The 14,963-nt window shown below is 45.6% G+C and overlaps 1 protein-coding gene across 1 annotated transcript in view; it reads left to right on the top strand.

The window, feature by feature from the left end:
* AGAP1 (ArfGAP with GTPase domain, ankyrin repeat and PH domain 1) overlaps window positions 1-14,963 on the top strand; it is a 482,721-nt gene that overhangs the window by 148,799 nt on the left and 318,959 nt on the right. The window contains 2 exon segments of the mRNA XM_078154609.1: window positions 9,393-9,520; window positions 11,868-12,023. Of these exon segments, the coding sequence (XP_078010735.1) occupies window positions 9,393-9,520; window positions 11,868-12,023 (284 nt within the window).

Genomic DNA, 14,963 nt, shown 5'->3' on the forward strand with positions numbered 1-14,963 from the left:
GGAATGGGAGAGAGGGTGGCGGGGGGAAGCTGGTGGGGACAGTTCTAAGTGGTGTCCACCAGGTGGTACCATGAACCCAAGATAGCCCAGCATGTCATTTGGGGTCTGAACTACTCACCATTCTTGTGTACAATACAGGATGGGTAACTTGAGGAGGGCCTATGGTTTTTCCTTTGATAAACCCACTCAATTACATTGTAATTTGATATTCAGATGTTCCCATTTGCCCCATTTCATTCTAAATATGTCCTTTGTGATTTCTGGCAATTTTCCTCAACTGACAGGCATCGATTCAATCCTATGAAGCACCCATTATATGGAGCACAGTGTGCTATCAGCCGTGAGTCAGTGGATGAACTAGCATTTATTGGACACCTACTATAGGAGAGGTAGTGCCCCAGATCCAGGAAGACCTGAATTCAAGTCTTTCTTCTGAAACATTGACTGTGTTACCCTTGGGAAGCCACTTCACTTTTCAGAGATCCAAGAAAGTCTCTTCAAGTTGCAAAGAAGGTGCTGACATGCATTGGTAGAAGGAGTTTCCCCAGGGGGGAGTTCCCTATGCCAGTAAAATAATGCTTCCCTATTTTCCAGGCACAGCTATGTGCTAAGAATACAACAGTTCCTGCTCTCAAGTAGGTTACATTCTCTTGGGGAAAGCCATAACCCTTCCCTTGTCTGTGGCTATATTCTAAGAATAAATCATGGATCTCCTGGCATCGTATATGATTCACTAGCCAAGTGCCTCTTCCCAATTTAGGAGTAGAGAAGTCTAGTGGAAAGAATACAGGATTTAAAGACAGAAGACCAAGATCTGAATCTCACCTTTCCATCTTACTACACCTGGAGCCCTAGCTCAGGGTCATCCGTAAAATGGAGGCATGTCTACATCATCCTTTGGATGAATGCTGAATCCTGTGAGACTGTAATCGTGGTTCCCATGCAAGATCGTGGAATTACCAGTACCTTCCAAAGGGCAAGAATAACAAACATTCCATTCCTTTAAGGAACTTCAGTCTTCTTCATGTGTTTCTGTATTCATCAAAGGAGAGGCCCATCACAGGAACAATGACCAGACAGGTTAGGCTACATGATTAGCCAAAAACAAAAGGATGCTTGACATATTGTGAATTAAAGACCCCTATGATGACATGAATGAGAACATGATCCACAATAGATCCTGGAGAGGGGATCCGTGTTTAAGGGGCGGGATGCAAGGAAGAATTGGATAAGAAGAGTGACCCACAGCAGACATTGGAGAGGGGGTCCATGTTTAAGAGATACAAGGAGGTGTTGGAAAAGGAGATTGAGAAGGAATAGACTAAGAGTGGATAATTTGATAGAAAAGAGTGTCATGGAGTATTAAAGAGGCAGAAGAAAGAAGTCCCCAACAGTGCTGACTGAGTGAAAGCTGTAAACAAGCAAATTTAGGCAGAGAAATGATATCCCAACAGGTGAAGCTGTCCAGAAGGAAAATGTGCTGCCTGGGGTGTCTGGGGTGTCCCGCCGCCTGAAGTCTTCAAGCAGAGCTGGATAACTGTTTCTTGGGCATGTTGCAGGGGGTATTCTTACTCTTTTCTGTTGGATTGGATGGTCTCTGAGGTCCAGCTTTAACCCTGGGATCCTGGGATTTCTATCCATCTACTGATAGGACCGTGGGGCTAAATAGGATGTTAAAGGTCATGTGATCAGAGAATGGGAGTAGGAAGGGACATCATCTGTCATCTAATCAGACATTCCAACCTTCTGTAGATGAGGAGCATAAGGCCCAGAAAGGGGCAATGACTTGTCTAAGATGACACAGCTAATAAGTAGCTGATTTGAATCTAAATCCCGACTCCCCTCTACCATGCTGCCTGTACCCTAGTATTATTGGGCATGCCCCCATTACAGCATGGCGGGAGGGCATGGGCTTTGTCCACCATGATGCTTCCAAAGATGAACCTCAATATCGGCGCAGCATCCTCTGTGCCTCACTGGAAAGAAAGGTTTCTTCTGTGACATCCTTTACCACTAAGCTGTGCCGCCCTTGCTCCTCCAGTGGCTTGGAGGAGCCAAGGAAGCTGGTGTCTCACTCACTGCACTTGAAGCACTTCGGCACATTCCAGCTGAGCCTCTAAATCAACGGGGGGGCGAGGCAAAGCTGGCTGTCTCTTGATGAACTCTTCTGCGGGGCTTATTTCTTAATCAGGACCTCATCAAGTGGGAATGTAGGAGGAGATTGTCAAAGCAAAGGCTGATACAGAGGCTTCTTTCTGAATTAACAAGTAGTAACTGGAGCTAGCCAACACTTAGCCTCCAAGAGATACCTGATGACAACCACTTGCTGTAGTATTCTGGACTCAAACATCCAGCAAATGCCCTTTTGTATGATGAGGTCATGATAGGGGGTGACTCCCCGATCAAGCAGTTCTGTGGCCTCTTTACGCCTTTACTCTCTAGTCTCATTATTTTGAGAGTTATTGAAGGGAATCAGTGTGGGAAGGCTAATGGCAGCTCTAGTCTTCTCCTCGTAGGTGAGAAAGATAATCAAACTCCATCAATGTGAGTGACCTTTGTGACCACGAAGAACCTTTCCCAAGGCTTTGTTTTCAATGAGCAGCTAAGTCTTTCAACTTTAATTAAGTGTCTCGCAGGTACATCATGGCTCTTCAAAGAGATGCAAGCACAGGCATCTACACCTAGTTGGTTTTGGATTCTTTGGGGGCATATCACTAACTGTCCTCCACATTCCTGACTGTATCTTTAGTCATCGCCAGTATCTTATCAATAGCAGCATCTTAGACTTTGGGACAAGACAAGAGGCTGTTGTTGTTGTTGAAATTTCTTTTTTTTTGAATATCACATCACTGGTGAGATTTTAGAGACACAGCTGCCCCCACCCAGACCCTTCCATTCTGTCCTAGAAGTTGTCCTTGGAATTAGTGAAATGAATTAATTCATTCAAGTAGCCTTTAGGAAACACTTGACACTGTCTGCACAATGGTAGGTGCTGAGCATAAAGTCAGCAAGTCAAGTCATCAAAGATTTTTTAAGCACCTACTATGTTCCAGGCACTGTGCTCAACCCTAGGGATACAAAGAAAGACAAAAATAGTCCCTATCCACAAGAGGCTTCTATTCTATTGGACAGAAAACACAGATAAGTAAATACAAAGGAAAATGAGGGGGTAGGGCTAGCAACTTCGAAGAATCCCAGGAGAGGAAGGTGTTATTTAATTGAGCCTTCCTTTGGAGGCAGAGGTGTCTACACCTCATTGTCCACCTCATTTCTGATGCTGGAATTTGGGCATAAAACCCAATGGAGATTTTTGGTCAACTGTGGCAGAAGCAGCTGTTTTCTGGGCAGCATCTTTCATGTCGAGAATCTAGACATCAAAGAGTGAAAGTATTTTCTTCCTCCGTATCTTTATCTTTTTGAGTGGGGGAAACCAATTATTTTTCTTTTTAAATAGAATATATTCCTTAGCAATTAGTGATTTGTCTGAAGAGTCTAGGGAGCTGTTGTTTATTTTTTACTTTGTTTTGTGTTTATCACAAAGGCAGAGCGCTTGAACCTTGCAGATCTCAATGTGCACAATTCCAAAGTCAGAAGGAATCCAGAGGCATCTCGTCTGACCAAATTTCTCCCTGAGCAGAAATCCCCTTGGGGACCTCTAGTGAATAGGTAGCCACTCCCTTCTGAGGCTCCCTCAAGGATATCCAAGTGGATCCTGGCCCTAAACGTTAGGAAGCATTCATCAGAAGAAGACAAATTGGCCTTCTCTGTGCTTGGCACATATTGCTTCTGGTTCTGCCCACTGGGGCCAGGCAGGACAAGTCAATTGCCTCTTCCACACACAGGTCGTTTTGACTCTCGTCACTTTCACTGAGATTATACAACCATTTGGGTTGTATTTTGTTTGATGTTGCATTATCCACAACAGTTCCATATCCCAAGGTGGTGGAGTTTGGTCACATCCACCCGCATGCTGGATATCTTCTTTAAGGTAAACCAGAGCCATCCTGTTTCCACAGAGAACTCTCCAGGGTACTAATAGAAGTCATTGGGAACAGGTAGTTTCATTAATAAAGAATATTCTTTATTTAACACCTGACCAAATCTGTGATTTCCTCTGTGTGGATATTCCCTCCAGCAGTGCTGATTGCAGCCCATCTATGCCTATCCCCATCCTTACGGGTTCTCATTGCTGCCCTCGGAGGTGTTTGCAGCTGGGGCCCACTCAATGTGGGGGAGGCCTTGTTTGCTTTCTGTTGACATCATGAGGATGCCAATAGATCAGTTGCCTCCCCACAGCTTATCTGTTAGCCTCACTATATGGTCTGTCCATTTTTGGCTTTGCTCATGTTTCTTTAATAACATCTTTTATTTTGATTCTCCCTTTTTTTAAAAAATCTACTTAGGGTGAGTACAGTACATATCCTACCCCACTGTATAGGTCTTGAAGGGCAGGGTTGTGTGTGTGAACAGTATCTGAACCTTCTTTAGAACTCCCAGTCTGGGAACTTTTTTCCACTTTTGCATACATTATCAACTTGTCTAGACCTTATAGTCTTAAGAGAGTTGGCTGAGTTACTGGGAGGTGAAGTGACTTACCCATGGTCGTTCTGCTGATTTGTGTCATCTCTTCCTAATGTAACAGGTATCACTGTCCTAACTTTTGCAGATGAGCAAACTAAAAGCTGACAAAGTTTAAGTGATGGGGCTGTGGTCGCATTGCTAATATCTCCCAGGCAGGATCTGAAGGAGAGTCTTACTGGCTCTGTGACTGGCCTCTTACTGTGCTGCCTTTCAGTGTAGGGTGATGTTTTCTTTAAAATCCAAAATGTGGCAGATATGTTTGATGGTAAAAATCAAACTTTGTAATTATACAATTAAATTATTTTTCTATTTCATTCACAAAAAAAGTAATTGGGTAGATTTTATTCCTCCAGAATATTTATCATATAACATTCATTTGAATTATGAACTTGGAATTAGACAAAGGATTTATTAATTAATTTTCCTTGATTAATCAGATATTTCAGATGATCATTGCACTCTAATGTAAAACAGAGTCTGGTTCCCAGCAGAGCTGCCTTTTGTCTCTGGAGCATTTGCAGGGGATGCTAGTTTTATTTCTTACAAAGAGTTCCCAGGAGAGTCTCCACACACCAAAGAAACATGACCCCACTGGGAGATCTTTGCACTTCAGGTCAGCAAGAACAGTTACATGGCATGTAGTAAGTGTCTAATAAATGTGTGTTCAATGAAATAGTGAATGAATAAATGGAAAGGAGGAGAGATTGTGAAGGAAGTGAATGAGGTATAACTTCCAGGAGCAAAACTGAAGACAAAAACATTGAAAGTGGCTTTTGATTTCTCTTTTATAAATATTCGCATACACTTGACCTCAGCCAAACTCTGTGCTCTGGCATATCCCTTAACATAGCCTGTGCCATCTTGTCTCCTTACCTTTTCTCACCCTTTTCCCTGCTCTAGGACATCTCTGTTCTTCTTGCCACCAGTCTACCTATCTCTGACCTGCTGACATCCTACCTTTCCTTCAAGACCCAGCTCTAATACCATCTTCTCTAAGGAGGGAGACTTTCCTGATCTCACTAGCCAGTGCTGATGTCTTCCTCTTCAGATCTCACCTAACATCGAAGTTCTATTTTGGGTCCTAGTTCTTGGTGTACGTGTCTTCTTAATCTGTGTCACCCCAAAATGTAAACTTCATGAGAGCGGGTACCGTGTCTCATTTTCTGATTACATGTAGGAAGCTTTTGATGAATGAATGAATGAGTGACCATGGAGGACATAGAAAATTATGTAGAGACAACCTTTACTTCAGATCCTAAAATTTGAAGCAAGAATTCCTAAGACCACAATTTAAAGTCAAATTAAGATATATGCATTCATCCTTTATTCATTCAGCGAATGTATCGAGAGCTTGCTGTGTGTAAATGCTGCCTACATATTGGAATAAAAATGTAACCCCAAAAATACTCTTGTTCAGGGCTTTCACGACAGATGAATAAATGTCCAGTGAGGAAATAATTGGGGAAGGGGAAAGCTGACTATGTTAGCCCTTCTCAACTTGAGGGAAGTCACTTTAGAAGGAGCCCTCATTTCGAGCATGCATGGACCATCACATCTAAGCTGATGCTTTCTTTTCCTTTCCTTCTGTTCTTAGGAGAGCCAACCAAAGGGCAAACTGTGGCTCTTCTGTCTTGCCCCAGTGGCCAGTGACAGGGTAACAGTTTACAAAACTGGGGGCCTTCCTAAAAGATGACAAACATTGACCCTTAGGGCTAGTGACTAACCATTTGTGAACCCAACCTGAGCAGCCCCTCAAAAAATCTGTGGGAAATGGGTTGTGTTGAGATGCTCACTTGCCCTTTATAGACCCTCATGTCTTTCTCTGCCTTGGCTTGTAACAGTGTATGGAACAAAGCCTTTTACTGACTCGTGTTCTACATTTTAATTGTTTTCTTGCCACAAAACAGGGAAAAATGCATGGACTTTCTTGCTTCATTGGAACAATTACACTGTTGTATAATTTATTGTTGCTGTCACTGAATAGATTTCAGGGCACAGTTTGAAGCAGAGAAAGTAGTGTCTGCGTAAGTCTATCCAGCTCTGAGCAGGACCAGTGATGGTATCAGAGGGCTGATTAAGAAGGCTGTCCGTGAATGATAATGAGAAGACAGCTGTCACATTTTCAGTAAAGATCTGCACTACTCGGGACATGAGCATATGTTTAGGTTCATTTGTGGTGGGATGTCAAGAGTCCAAGAGCTTCTAATTTCTTTACCTTGTCTATTATAAGGAAGTATTTGTAATAGACTCACGGTCTTCTTTGCTCAGCTAGTATTTCTATGGCGAAAAAATGATGTATGACTTTCAACCAGTAAAAACTTGTAATTTTCATGGTGTATTAAAAAAAAATCTTCCTGCCAAGTTAATTTATATTAGATCTAGGGAAAGATAGATCCATGTTATTTTAAAACATTTTAAGGATCCTTGAATTCATCCATGTGAATATTCCCTTTCCTAGTGCAAATAGTGAACCCTCCACCACTTGGTGGTGAGTCTTAATGAGGCTGTTTCCATGATCTCATTGGTGTGGACACTTGCAGCATTACTGGCTTCTTCAAAGGGCATCTTGTCCATGGCCTTCCCTAAGTTATCCAGTGAGTCCTAGAACCAGAGTTGGAAGGACCTCAGAGGCTGTTTAATCCAATACCCTCATTTCACAGAGGAGAGAATTGACTCCCAAAAGGGTTAAGTGACTCATTAAAGGTCACACATGGAATCCTATAACTAGAGCTTGATGGAAGCCCAGAAACAATCTAGTCTAATCCCTCCATTTGATAGATGAGGAAACTGAGGCCCAGAGGAGTCATAAGATCATCCTAAATCTGGAGCTAGAAGGAAACACAGACCATCTGGTCAGACCTGTTCATTTTAGAGAGGAGGATGCTGACTCCCAGACAGATGAAAGAGCTAGATGTCAGGGGAAGAGGCAGAAGTGGTTCTTAGCCATCGTTCCACAACCAGCCCTTTTTCACTGCAGCCGTGGAAAAGATGTTGCTCATTTGATTCGTTGCCTTTTTATTTTTATTTTTTTCAGTGAGGCAGAGTGAGGTGGATGGGGAGGACATTTCATTTTTGGTCCTAAAAAGGGGGTTGAGAGTGACAGTAGAGAGCATCCCTGTGATGTCCTCAGTATGGTGGAACTCCAGGGGCTGCACCTCTGCAGATCCAGCAGTATGTCTGGGACCCCCTTAGAGAGTTGTGTGGGGCATTGAGACGTTGTGTTTTAGGTGGGACTTGAACCTGGCTCTCCCTGACTATAAGCTTAGTTTCTCCATCCACCATCCACTATCCACTACAACGTCGCCTCTCCACGTTCTAAATGTTGGTCTCCTTATTAACATCATTGCACAGAACAGGGGCTCATTCACTTTAATACGTCATAGGCTCTTCTGGATTTCCTTCTCCCCCATTCCATTTTTAACTTTACACTCAGATTTTCCTTCCTCTATGTTCTCTGCCCCTTTTCCCCTTTTAAGTTGGGAGTAGTGAGACACTGATGTTCATTTAGGACTAAACAAAATTATCTTCAATTTTAAATTTCATATTAGCGTCACCTTCCCTGGTCTCCCCGTCTCAGAGGAGAGACGCCCGTCTCTGTGAAACATCAAGGGAACTTCTCCTTCCTTCACTCATAGCTATATTTTCTGGGAGCTTTAAAAATCCAAGTTGAAGGACTCATCAAGCCAAGTGGTTGCTCTGTCTAGCCTTTGATTGAAATTAAACTCAAGTGTGCTTGATAACTAAAATTCTGTTCATTCTTTTGCTGAGAAATGTGCTAATAGACAGGGATGGCAACCAGTGTTCATGGGGTTTAATCTGCTCACTCTGGGTCCGAATTCAGACCTTACCACCTACACAGAATACACATATTTAGCAGCTATTAGAACCTGACCTTAGATTTGCTCTTTGCATTCCTATAATGATTTTTAAAATATTCTAATATATGTCTCCGACGATCTGTGATCAATACGCCAGTGGTTCTGGGATGACAAAGTGCTGCGATATTCTTCTGTAATTTAAAGATGATTAGCTGATGGAGGTTATGATCAATACCCTACAGAAAGATAAATTAATTGATATCATCCTTTCAGGATGATAAGGGGCCTATCGGAGGCGGGTTGTGACTAATGAAGCTGCTTCCTCTTCTATACGGGCCATTTTTTACATGTTGTATTCTCACTAAATCATGGTTATGCCATCCTTCATTTACATGGAAAACATAAGCTGCAGACAAATCCAGTTCCTTATTAAAATGATCTTCATTTGAAAAGAAATTGTCTGCAAACACTAGTGAACACTATCTCCTAAGTTATAATGTATTGCTGGGGGGGGGGCTCTTCATTTGCATAAGCCTTTACAAAAATACCTCTCTGAATAAGACAGGGATTGAATACTATTAACTTAATTACAGCAGGTCCCTAAAGGCTGCATTATGTCAATTCAAGGCCAAATTGTTGTTATTCTCTTTCGGTGACACCTCTGATTGCTGGCTTCCTTTCCCATTAAATTCAGCATACTTTTCCTAGAGAACCTGTATTCCCGGAGAAGTTATGGCTGGAGCCCATTAGATACATACTGATTAAGCTAAAGCTCCCCTGTACTGAAGCAGCGATAGATTTGAAAAAGAAAAGTTCTTGGGAAGGATTTCACTTCTGTTTCTTGCCTTGGACGATGCTCTTGCAGGGTCAGCCATATGATAAAAATAATCGTCCCATATCTTCCAGAGGTCCTTTGTGCTTGCTTTATTCATGAAGTTAAACTGGTCATTTGCCACTGTGATACATTGTTATGTTTTTTTTTTCATCCTGCAGTTGCTCAGAAGATTGTTGCCACCAGGAAGAAGCAGCAGCTTTCCATAGGACCATGCAAGTCATTACCCAACTCCCCCAGCCACTCCTCCGTGTGCTCCGCCCAGGTCTCTGCTGTGCATATCAGTCAGGTGAGGAGCAGAGCTCCTGGGGACTTGCCAGGCAAAGCCCTTCACTAATGGAGTCTGTAGGGCTTTCCCACACATTGTTTGCCACTGCTTACAAGTGGGCTTCCCCCTCTGCTTTCTGCTATGATCGCAGTGGTAAATAACAGCATGTTTGTAATTGATTTGACATCGCTTTCAGGAGCTGCTGTGGCCAAGTGCTTTATTTTTTTTGTTGTTATTTTATTGGGAATATCTCTTTCCCGTTCTCCTTCCCCCTGCCGCTCGTGTTATGTTTCCTGCTGACCTGAGTTGAGCTGCTGGTCAGGAGCCAAGTTGTGTGAATGCTCTCTGTGTCGTTTTCAATTAGCTGACCTCGGTCCGGGTTCTTGGCGGCTCAGCCATTGAATGGTCGGTCGTTGGCCGACCTCCCCGGCTGATCTGAGTTTTGCGCTTATGTTATAGAACGCTGTTTCATTACAATTACCTTCTCTTCTGCCTTCCCCCTGGAAGATGTAATCCCCTGTCCATGACGAGTGTGAAATCTGCAGAATTATTTACAGAGGAGCATCAGAGGCTGAGGATGTGAGGGGATGCTTGTTGAGGAAAATGCAACGGCTGGCTTCCTTTTGTTGGGTTCTGAGGCTGGGAAAGCTTGTATTTCCTCGCCGGGGACATCCCCTCTGCTCCTGTTTACAGCGGCCCCGCATCATTCATGTCTTGCCACAGCCAAAACTGCCATCACAGAAGCTATCGTGCCATGTGGCATGAGCTCAAAAGCCCTTCCCCAGCCTGGGTCACCAACCCTCCCTCTCCTTCTGCCTGACTGATGTCCTTACTAATAAAAAGGCACCTAGAACAGACCACAGCACTCCAGGTGTGGCCCAGCCAGGGCAGAAGTGAAAGGGCAGCCCACTCAGCCCTAATCTCAAAGCCTTGCTAAACCCAGGGTTTCCTGGGTCTGGCCCCTGAGATCCCAGGCTCACCTGCCTGCCTGGAAGAGGTATCAGAGCAGGATGTAAATGGGGGATGAGGAAAGAGAAGCCACCACCTCCTTAAGGCAGATGGCAAATGTCCTCATGTTCTCAATAGAGAATAGTTTCCATTTCTGTATTGTTTGAAGGTTTGCAAAGTACTCTCCCTGTGTGATCACCTTGGAGCTTCATAAGCCTGTGAGGAAGGTACTAATACCAAACTGTCTTACAGACGAGGAAACGGAGGCTGAGAAGGCTTAGGCTACTTGTCCAGGGTCACATAGGCAGTACTGGAACCCAGGTCCAATGCTGTGATGCATGAGCACAGGAGAGAAAAGGTCATGACAGTGCCCACCATCCTGGCTCAGGAAGTCCAATGGCCATTGGCCCAACACACGGTGTGGGAGGAGTGCCCTGGGGGCCCCTCAAGCATTTATTGAGCACCTACTGTGTGCCAGGCTCTGGGGAGATAGAACACAAAGGAAAGAGCCCCTGCCCTCCAGAGGTTTACATTTTATTGGGAGGAAACTATATGCATTTTATATACACAGATGCAAAATATACGCAAAGTCAAAAGGAAATAATTAGAATGAGATTTACTATTTTTATGCCTGTTTGTGTCAGGAAACTTAAAACTACTTCCCCCCAAGGGGCCACATTTTGATGCCATTAAATCCAATTTTATCAGTGGATACAGTGGCTTGTGTTTAAAAGAAGGGGGAAGGGCTTTGGCTTTGAACATAGTTAAGACTTTCTCATGAGACTGTAGACGTTGAGCTAAGAGGGACCTTCGAGGCCATCTCATTTGGTAGGTGAGGTGAGGAAACTGAGGCCCGCACAAGGGATGTGACTTGTCTATCGCCACGCAGGGAGTGACAGGGAGGGATTCCCCACCTGCGGCCTGGGGCTTCCGACCCAGCAGCCCTTCCACTAGTCCAGGCCTTTTCATTCCTGACAAACATGGAGAGGAAGTTGAGAGAGTTTGGAGAGGGAAGCTTGTCTTAGGCCCAGTGATGAGGTAGAGATGATCTATGGCTTAAAGAATGGTGTTTCAGATAAGCAGGCTGTGAATATGGTGGGAGTAGGGGAAGGGTTCGGGGGGAAGGGCAGTCAGGCCAGTTGAGCACCTGACTCTCTCTGGTGGGAACATTGGCCAGACTCTGTATCCTATGTCCAGCCCCCATCATCTGCACTGGCAAAAGCTCAGCCAGCCTGTAGAGCAGAAGCTCCCCAAAGGCAGGGGTTGTGTCTCCTGGTGGTTATTGTGTCCCCAGTGCCTAGCCCATCCTAGATGCTTAACAGATGCTTGTTGAATGACTGAATGAATGCCCGAGTGAAGACACGAGCTTGCTTGGACAGAGCGCCTCACTGATGGATGCGCCTGGTTTTAATCATTGCAGACGAGTAATGGAGGAGGGAGCTTGAGTGACTATTCGTCCTCCGTCCCGTCCACTCCAAGCACCAGCCAGAAAGAGCTCCGAATCGATGTCCCTCCTACTGCCAACACTCCGACTCCTGTCCGCAAGCAGTCCAAGCGGCGATCCAACCTATTCACAGTGAGTGTCAACCCCCAAAAGAGCAAGGGCGTGTGCGTGAGAAGGCCTGGCAACTGAGCGCCGGGCGCCATGTGGTTCCGTCCTATTGGCTGAATCAGTCCAAAGGAGAGGAACGTGCATGGAGTCACGAGGCCTTTAGAAAACCTGTCTCCTGGCTCGTTAAAAAAAAAAAAAAGAAACCAAATCCAATGAAATGACTTAGCATAGTGTTGGTGGGCATTGATTTTTTTTTTCCTGAAGCCCTGATTTTTAATGACCCTGAGATGAGGCCACCACAGATTCCTGCTGGAGACATCACTAAGCTGTGTCCCTTAACACAGTCTCTCAATTCTGGAGGCCTCGCCAGGCCAACTGCTTTGGTTGGAGGTGGAGTCCCTGCTCTTCCTCCATTTCACTCAGCAGATTTGCTCCCATGTCCCACCATCCCAGAGGACCACAGTCCCCAAAGTGATGCTTCTCCTCCTTAGGGGAGAGCCGCTCAGAAGCAGCTGGGAATCCATAGGGACTGCTCCCCTCCTGTCCCAAGGATGTGGACAGGGCCACTGCCCTCCTAGCCCCAGCGGCTCAGCCACCCGAAGTCCCATATTGCCCAGATCAGCCGCCACTTAGGACGTTTCCGAGCTATCACCCGTCCAATTCAATTTGGCAGGCATTTGTTAAGCTCCTACTATGTGTCAGGCACTGTTTGAAGTACAAGGGATGCGAAGACAGAGATGAACTGGACTTTGTCCCTGGGACCCGACAGGCTCCTGGCTGGGGGAGAGTCACAGGTGGGAGCAGAGCAGCGCAGGCACAGAGAGGTAAATAAGAATAGCTCAGGGCGATCTGCAGGGGGCCCTCGGGGCGTTGCCTCAGTTCTCACAACCACCTTGCGAAGTTGGTGCTGTCCTTACTGAGAGGTTAAATAAACACAAGATAAATTTGCAGCAGATTCCCAATGAAGGGGCTGGGGGCCCTGGCAAAAGGGGCACAGAGGAAAGGACTCTGGAAAGAGATGGGCTGGAGCTGCCGCCAGCCAGCCCCAGAGACAGAGGAAGAGGAGAAGAGTGTGCCAGGCCAGGCCGGGGCAGAGACAGGAGTGAGGGATGCCCAGTTGGTCTGGAGCGCACGTGAGGACCCTGGCCCTGTCAGGAGGCCAGCAGAAGCCTCTTCAGGGCCTCCGTGGAGCCAGACTCCCCACCCAAGAGGATCCGTGGAGGACCAGCAGGATCCTCCCGTGAGAAGGTTCTAGGTGGTGGCAGATGAGACTGGTTTGGTCGTCCTGCATTCTGAATAGGACCCCCTCCCCTACCCCTGAAAAGCAGTTTGCAGTTGAGTTCACCGGCTCATGTGGCATTCAATGCACCTTCTGTCAGTGACTCCTCTTTCTCTGATCATAAGAACAAGGTTAGGAAGGAGGAAGAGGAGGATCACCTTATGTGGAAAAAAGCCTGGCTTTCAGGTCAATGGGAAAGGGACAGGGTGAGCACAGGGGGAGGGGAGCTGTTGTGAGGGTCAATCCCCCGAGCTGGCTTACAGTCACATGGTCAGCACAAGTCAGAGGCAAGGCTTGAACTGGACGCTGGCTCTGCCTGTCAGAGTCCAAGGACTTGTGTCCAATTCCACCTTTGCTCAGGACCGTCTCCAGCCTCATTTTCCTCATCTGTAAAACTCAAGGACTGACGTAGATGGCTTCCAAGGTGCCTTCTTAAGTCTCTACATGAGAACCCGGGATCTCTCCCGGCTCTAAGTCTGTGACTCTGTGTGGTGTTGCTGTGCTCGATGTCGAGGATGGCAAGGACAAAAACTTCTGCCCTGTGGATGGTGAGACGTCAGTACCAAATGTCTGCCACGTCAGACGAGGGCAGGGCTGGGACCAGTAACATCTGGAGGGGCCAAGAAGGGCTCCTTGCTGAAGGGGCTCTTGGGCTGGGCCTGGAAGGGGGCTCCCAGTTCCCCACGTCCTCCTGGAGCAGGCAGATAGATGCGGGGCTCTGCTTTATTAATGCGGCCATTCAGTGGGGGAAACGACTAAATACCAAATGTTCTAGTACCAGAATCCTCTGAGGATTGCCCCAGTGATCGTCAGCAGAATAGCAGCGTTAACAAACAACAGAGCAGCGTCATGGGGGAGGCAAAAATGACCGTGGGCTCACCTCAGCATTTCAGCAAAAAGGGCTCTTGTTGGCCAACAGCATGCTTTGATGCTGAGCAAAAGTGGGGGTGTGTAGGAATGTGTGTGTGTGTGTGTATTTGAGTGTGAGCGTACATGTGTGTGTATGTGTATGTGTCCGTATGAGTTCGCATGACTGTTTGTACATGGACATGAGTGTGTGTGAGTGTATTGTGGGTGAGGGTGGGGATGTTTGAATGTGTCTGTGAGTGTGTATGAGTATGTGTGGGTTATTTGTGTATGAGTGGATTTGAGTGTGTATCTATGAGTAGTTATAAATGTGTGGACTGTGTGTGTATCTGAGTATGTGGGAATGTGACTCTATGAATGTATGTATGTGAGTTTAAATGTGTGTATGTATCAATAGATACAAGTGTGTGTGAGTGTAAGGAATGAGTACGTGGGGGTAAATGTGTATATGTGTCTATATGCGGGCGTAGGGGTGTGTATGGGTATGTATGTGCATATGAATGTGTAGGGATGTGTTTGAGCATGAGTGTGAGTGTGGATATAAGTATGTGTGTAGATATGTGTATGAGAAGATATATGTGTGTGGGGTGATATGTATATGAGTGTGAGTGTATGTCTGCATGAGTGTAAGTGTGTCTTGGTTTATATGTGTGTGAATGTATGCACATATGAGTGTGTGGGGATGGTGTGTATGTGTCTGTGAGTGGATATGAGTATGTGGGGATGTGTCTGTAGGAATGTATGTGAGTGTGAGCGTGTGTATGAATGAGCGTGTGTGGGTTGATATATGTATGAGTAGATATGAGGATATGAGTGCG

The sequence above is a fragment of the Phascolarctos cinereus genome, unplaced genomic scaffold, assembly GCF_003287225.1.
Source record: "Phascolarctos cinereus isolate Bilbo 61053 unplaced genomic scaffold, phaCin_HiC Scaffold_5;HRSCAF=322, whole genome shotgun sequence".
In the NCBI taxonomy this organism is placed as follows: Eukaryota; Metazoa; Chordata; class Mammalia; order Diprotodontia; family Phascolarctidae; genus Phascolarctos; species Phascolarctos cinereus.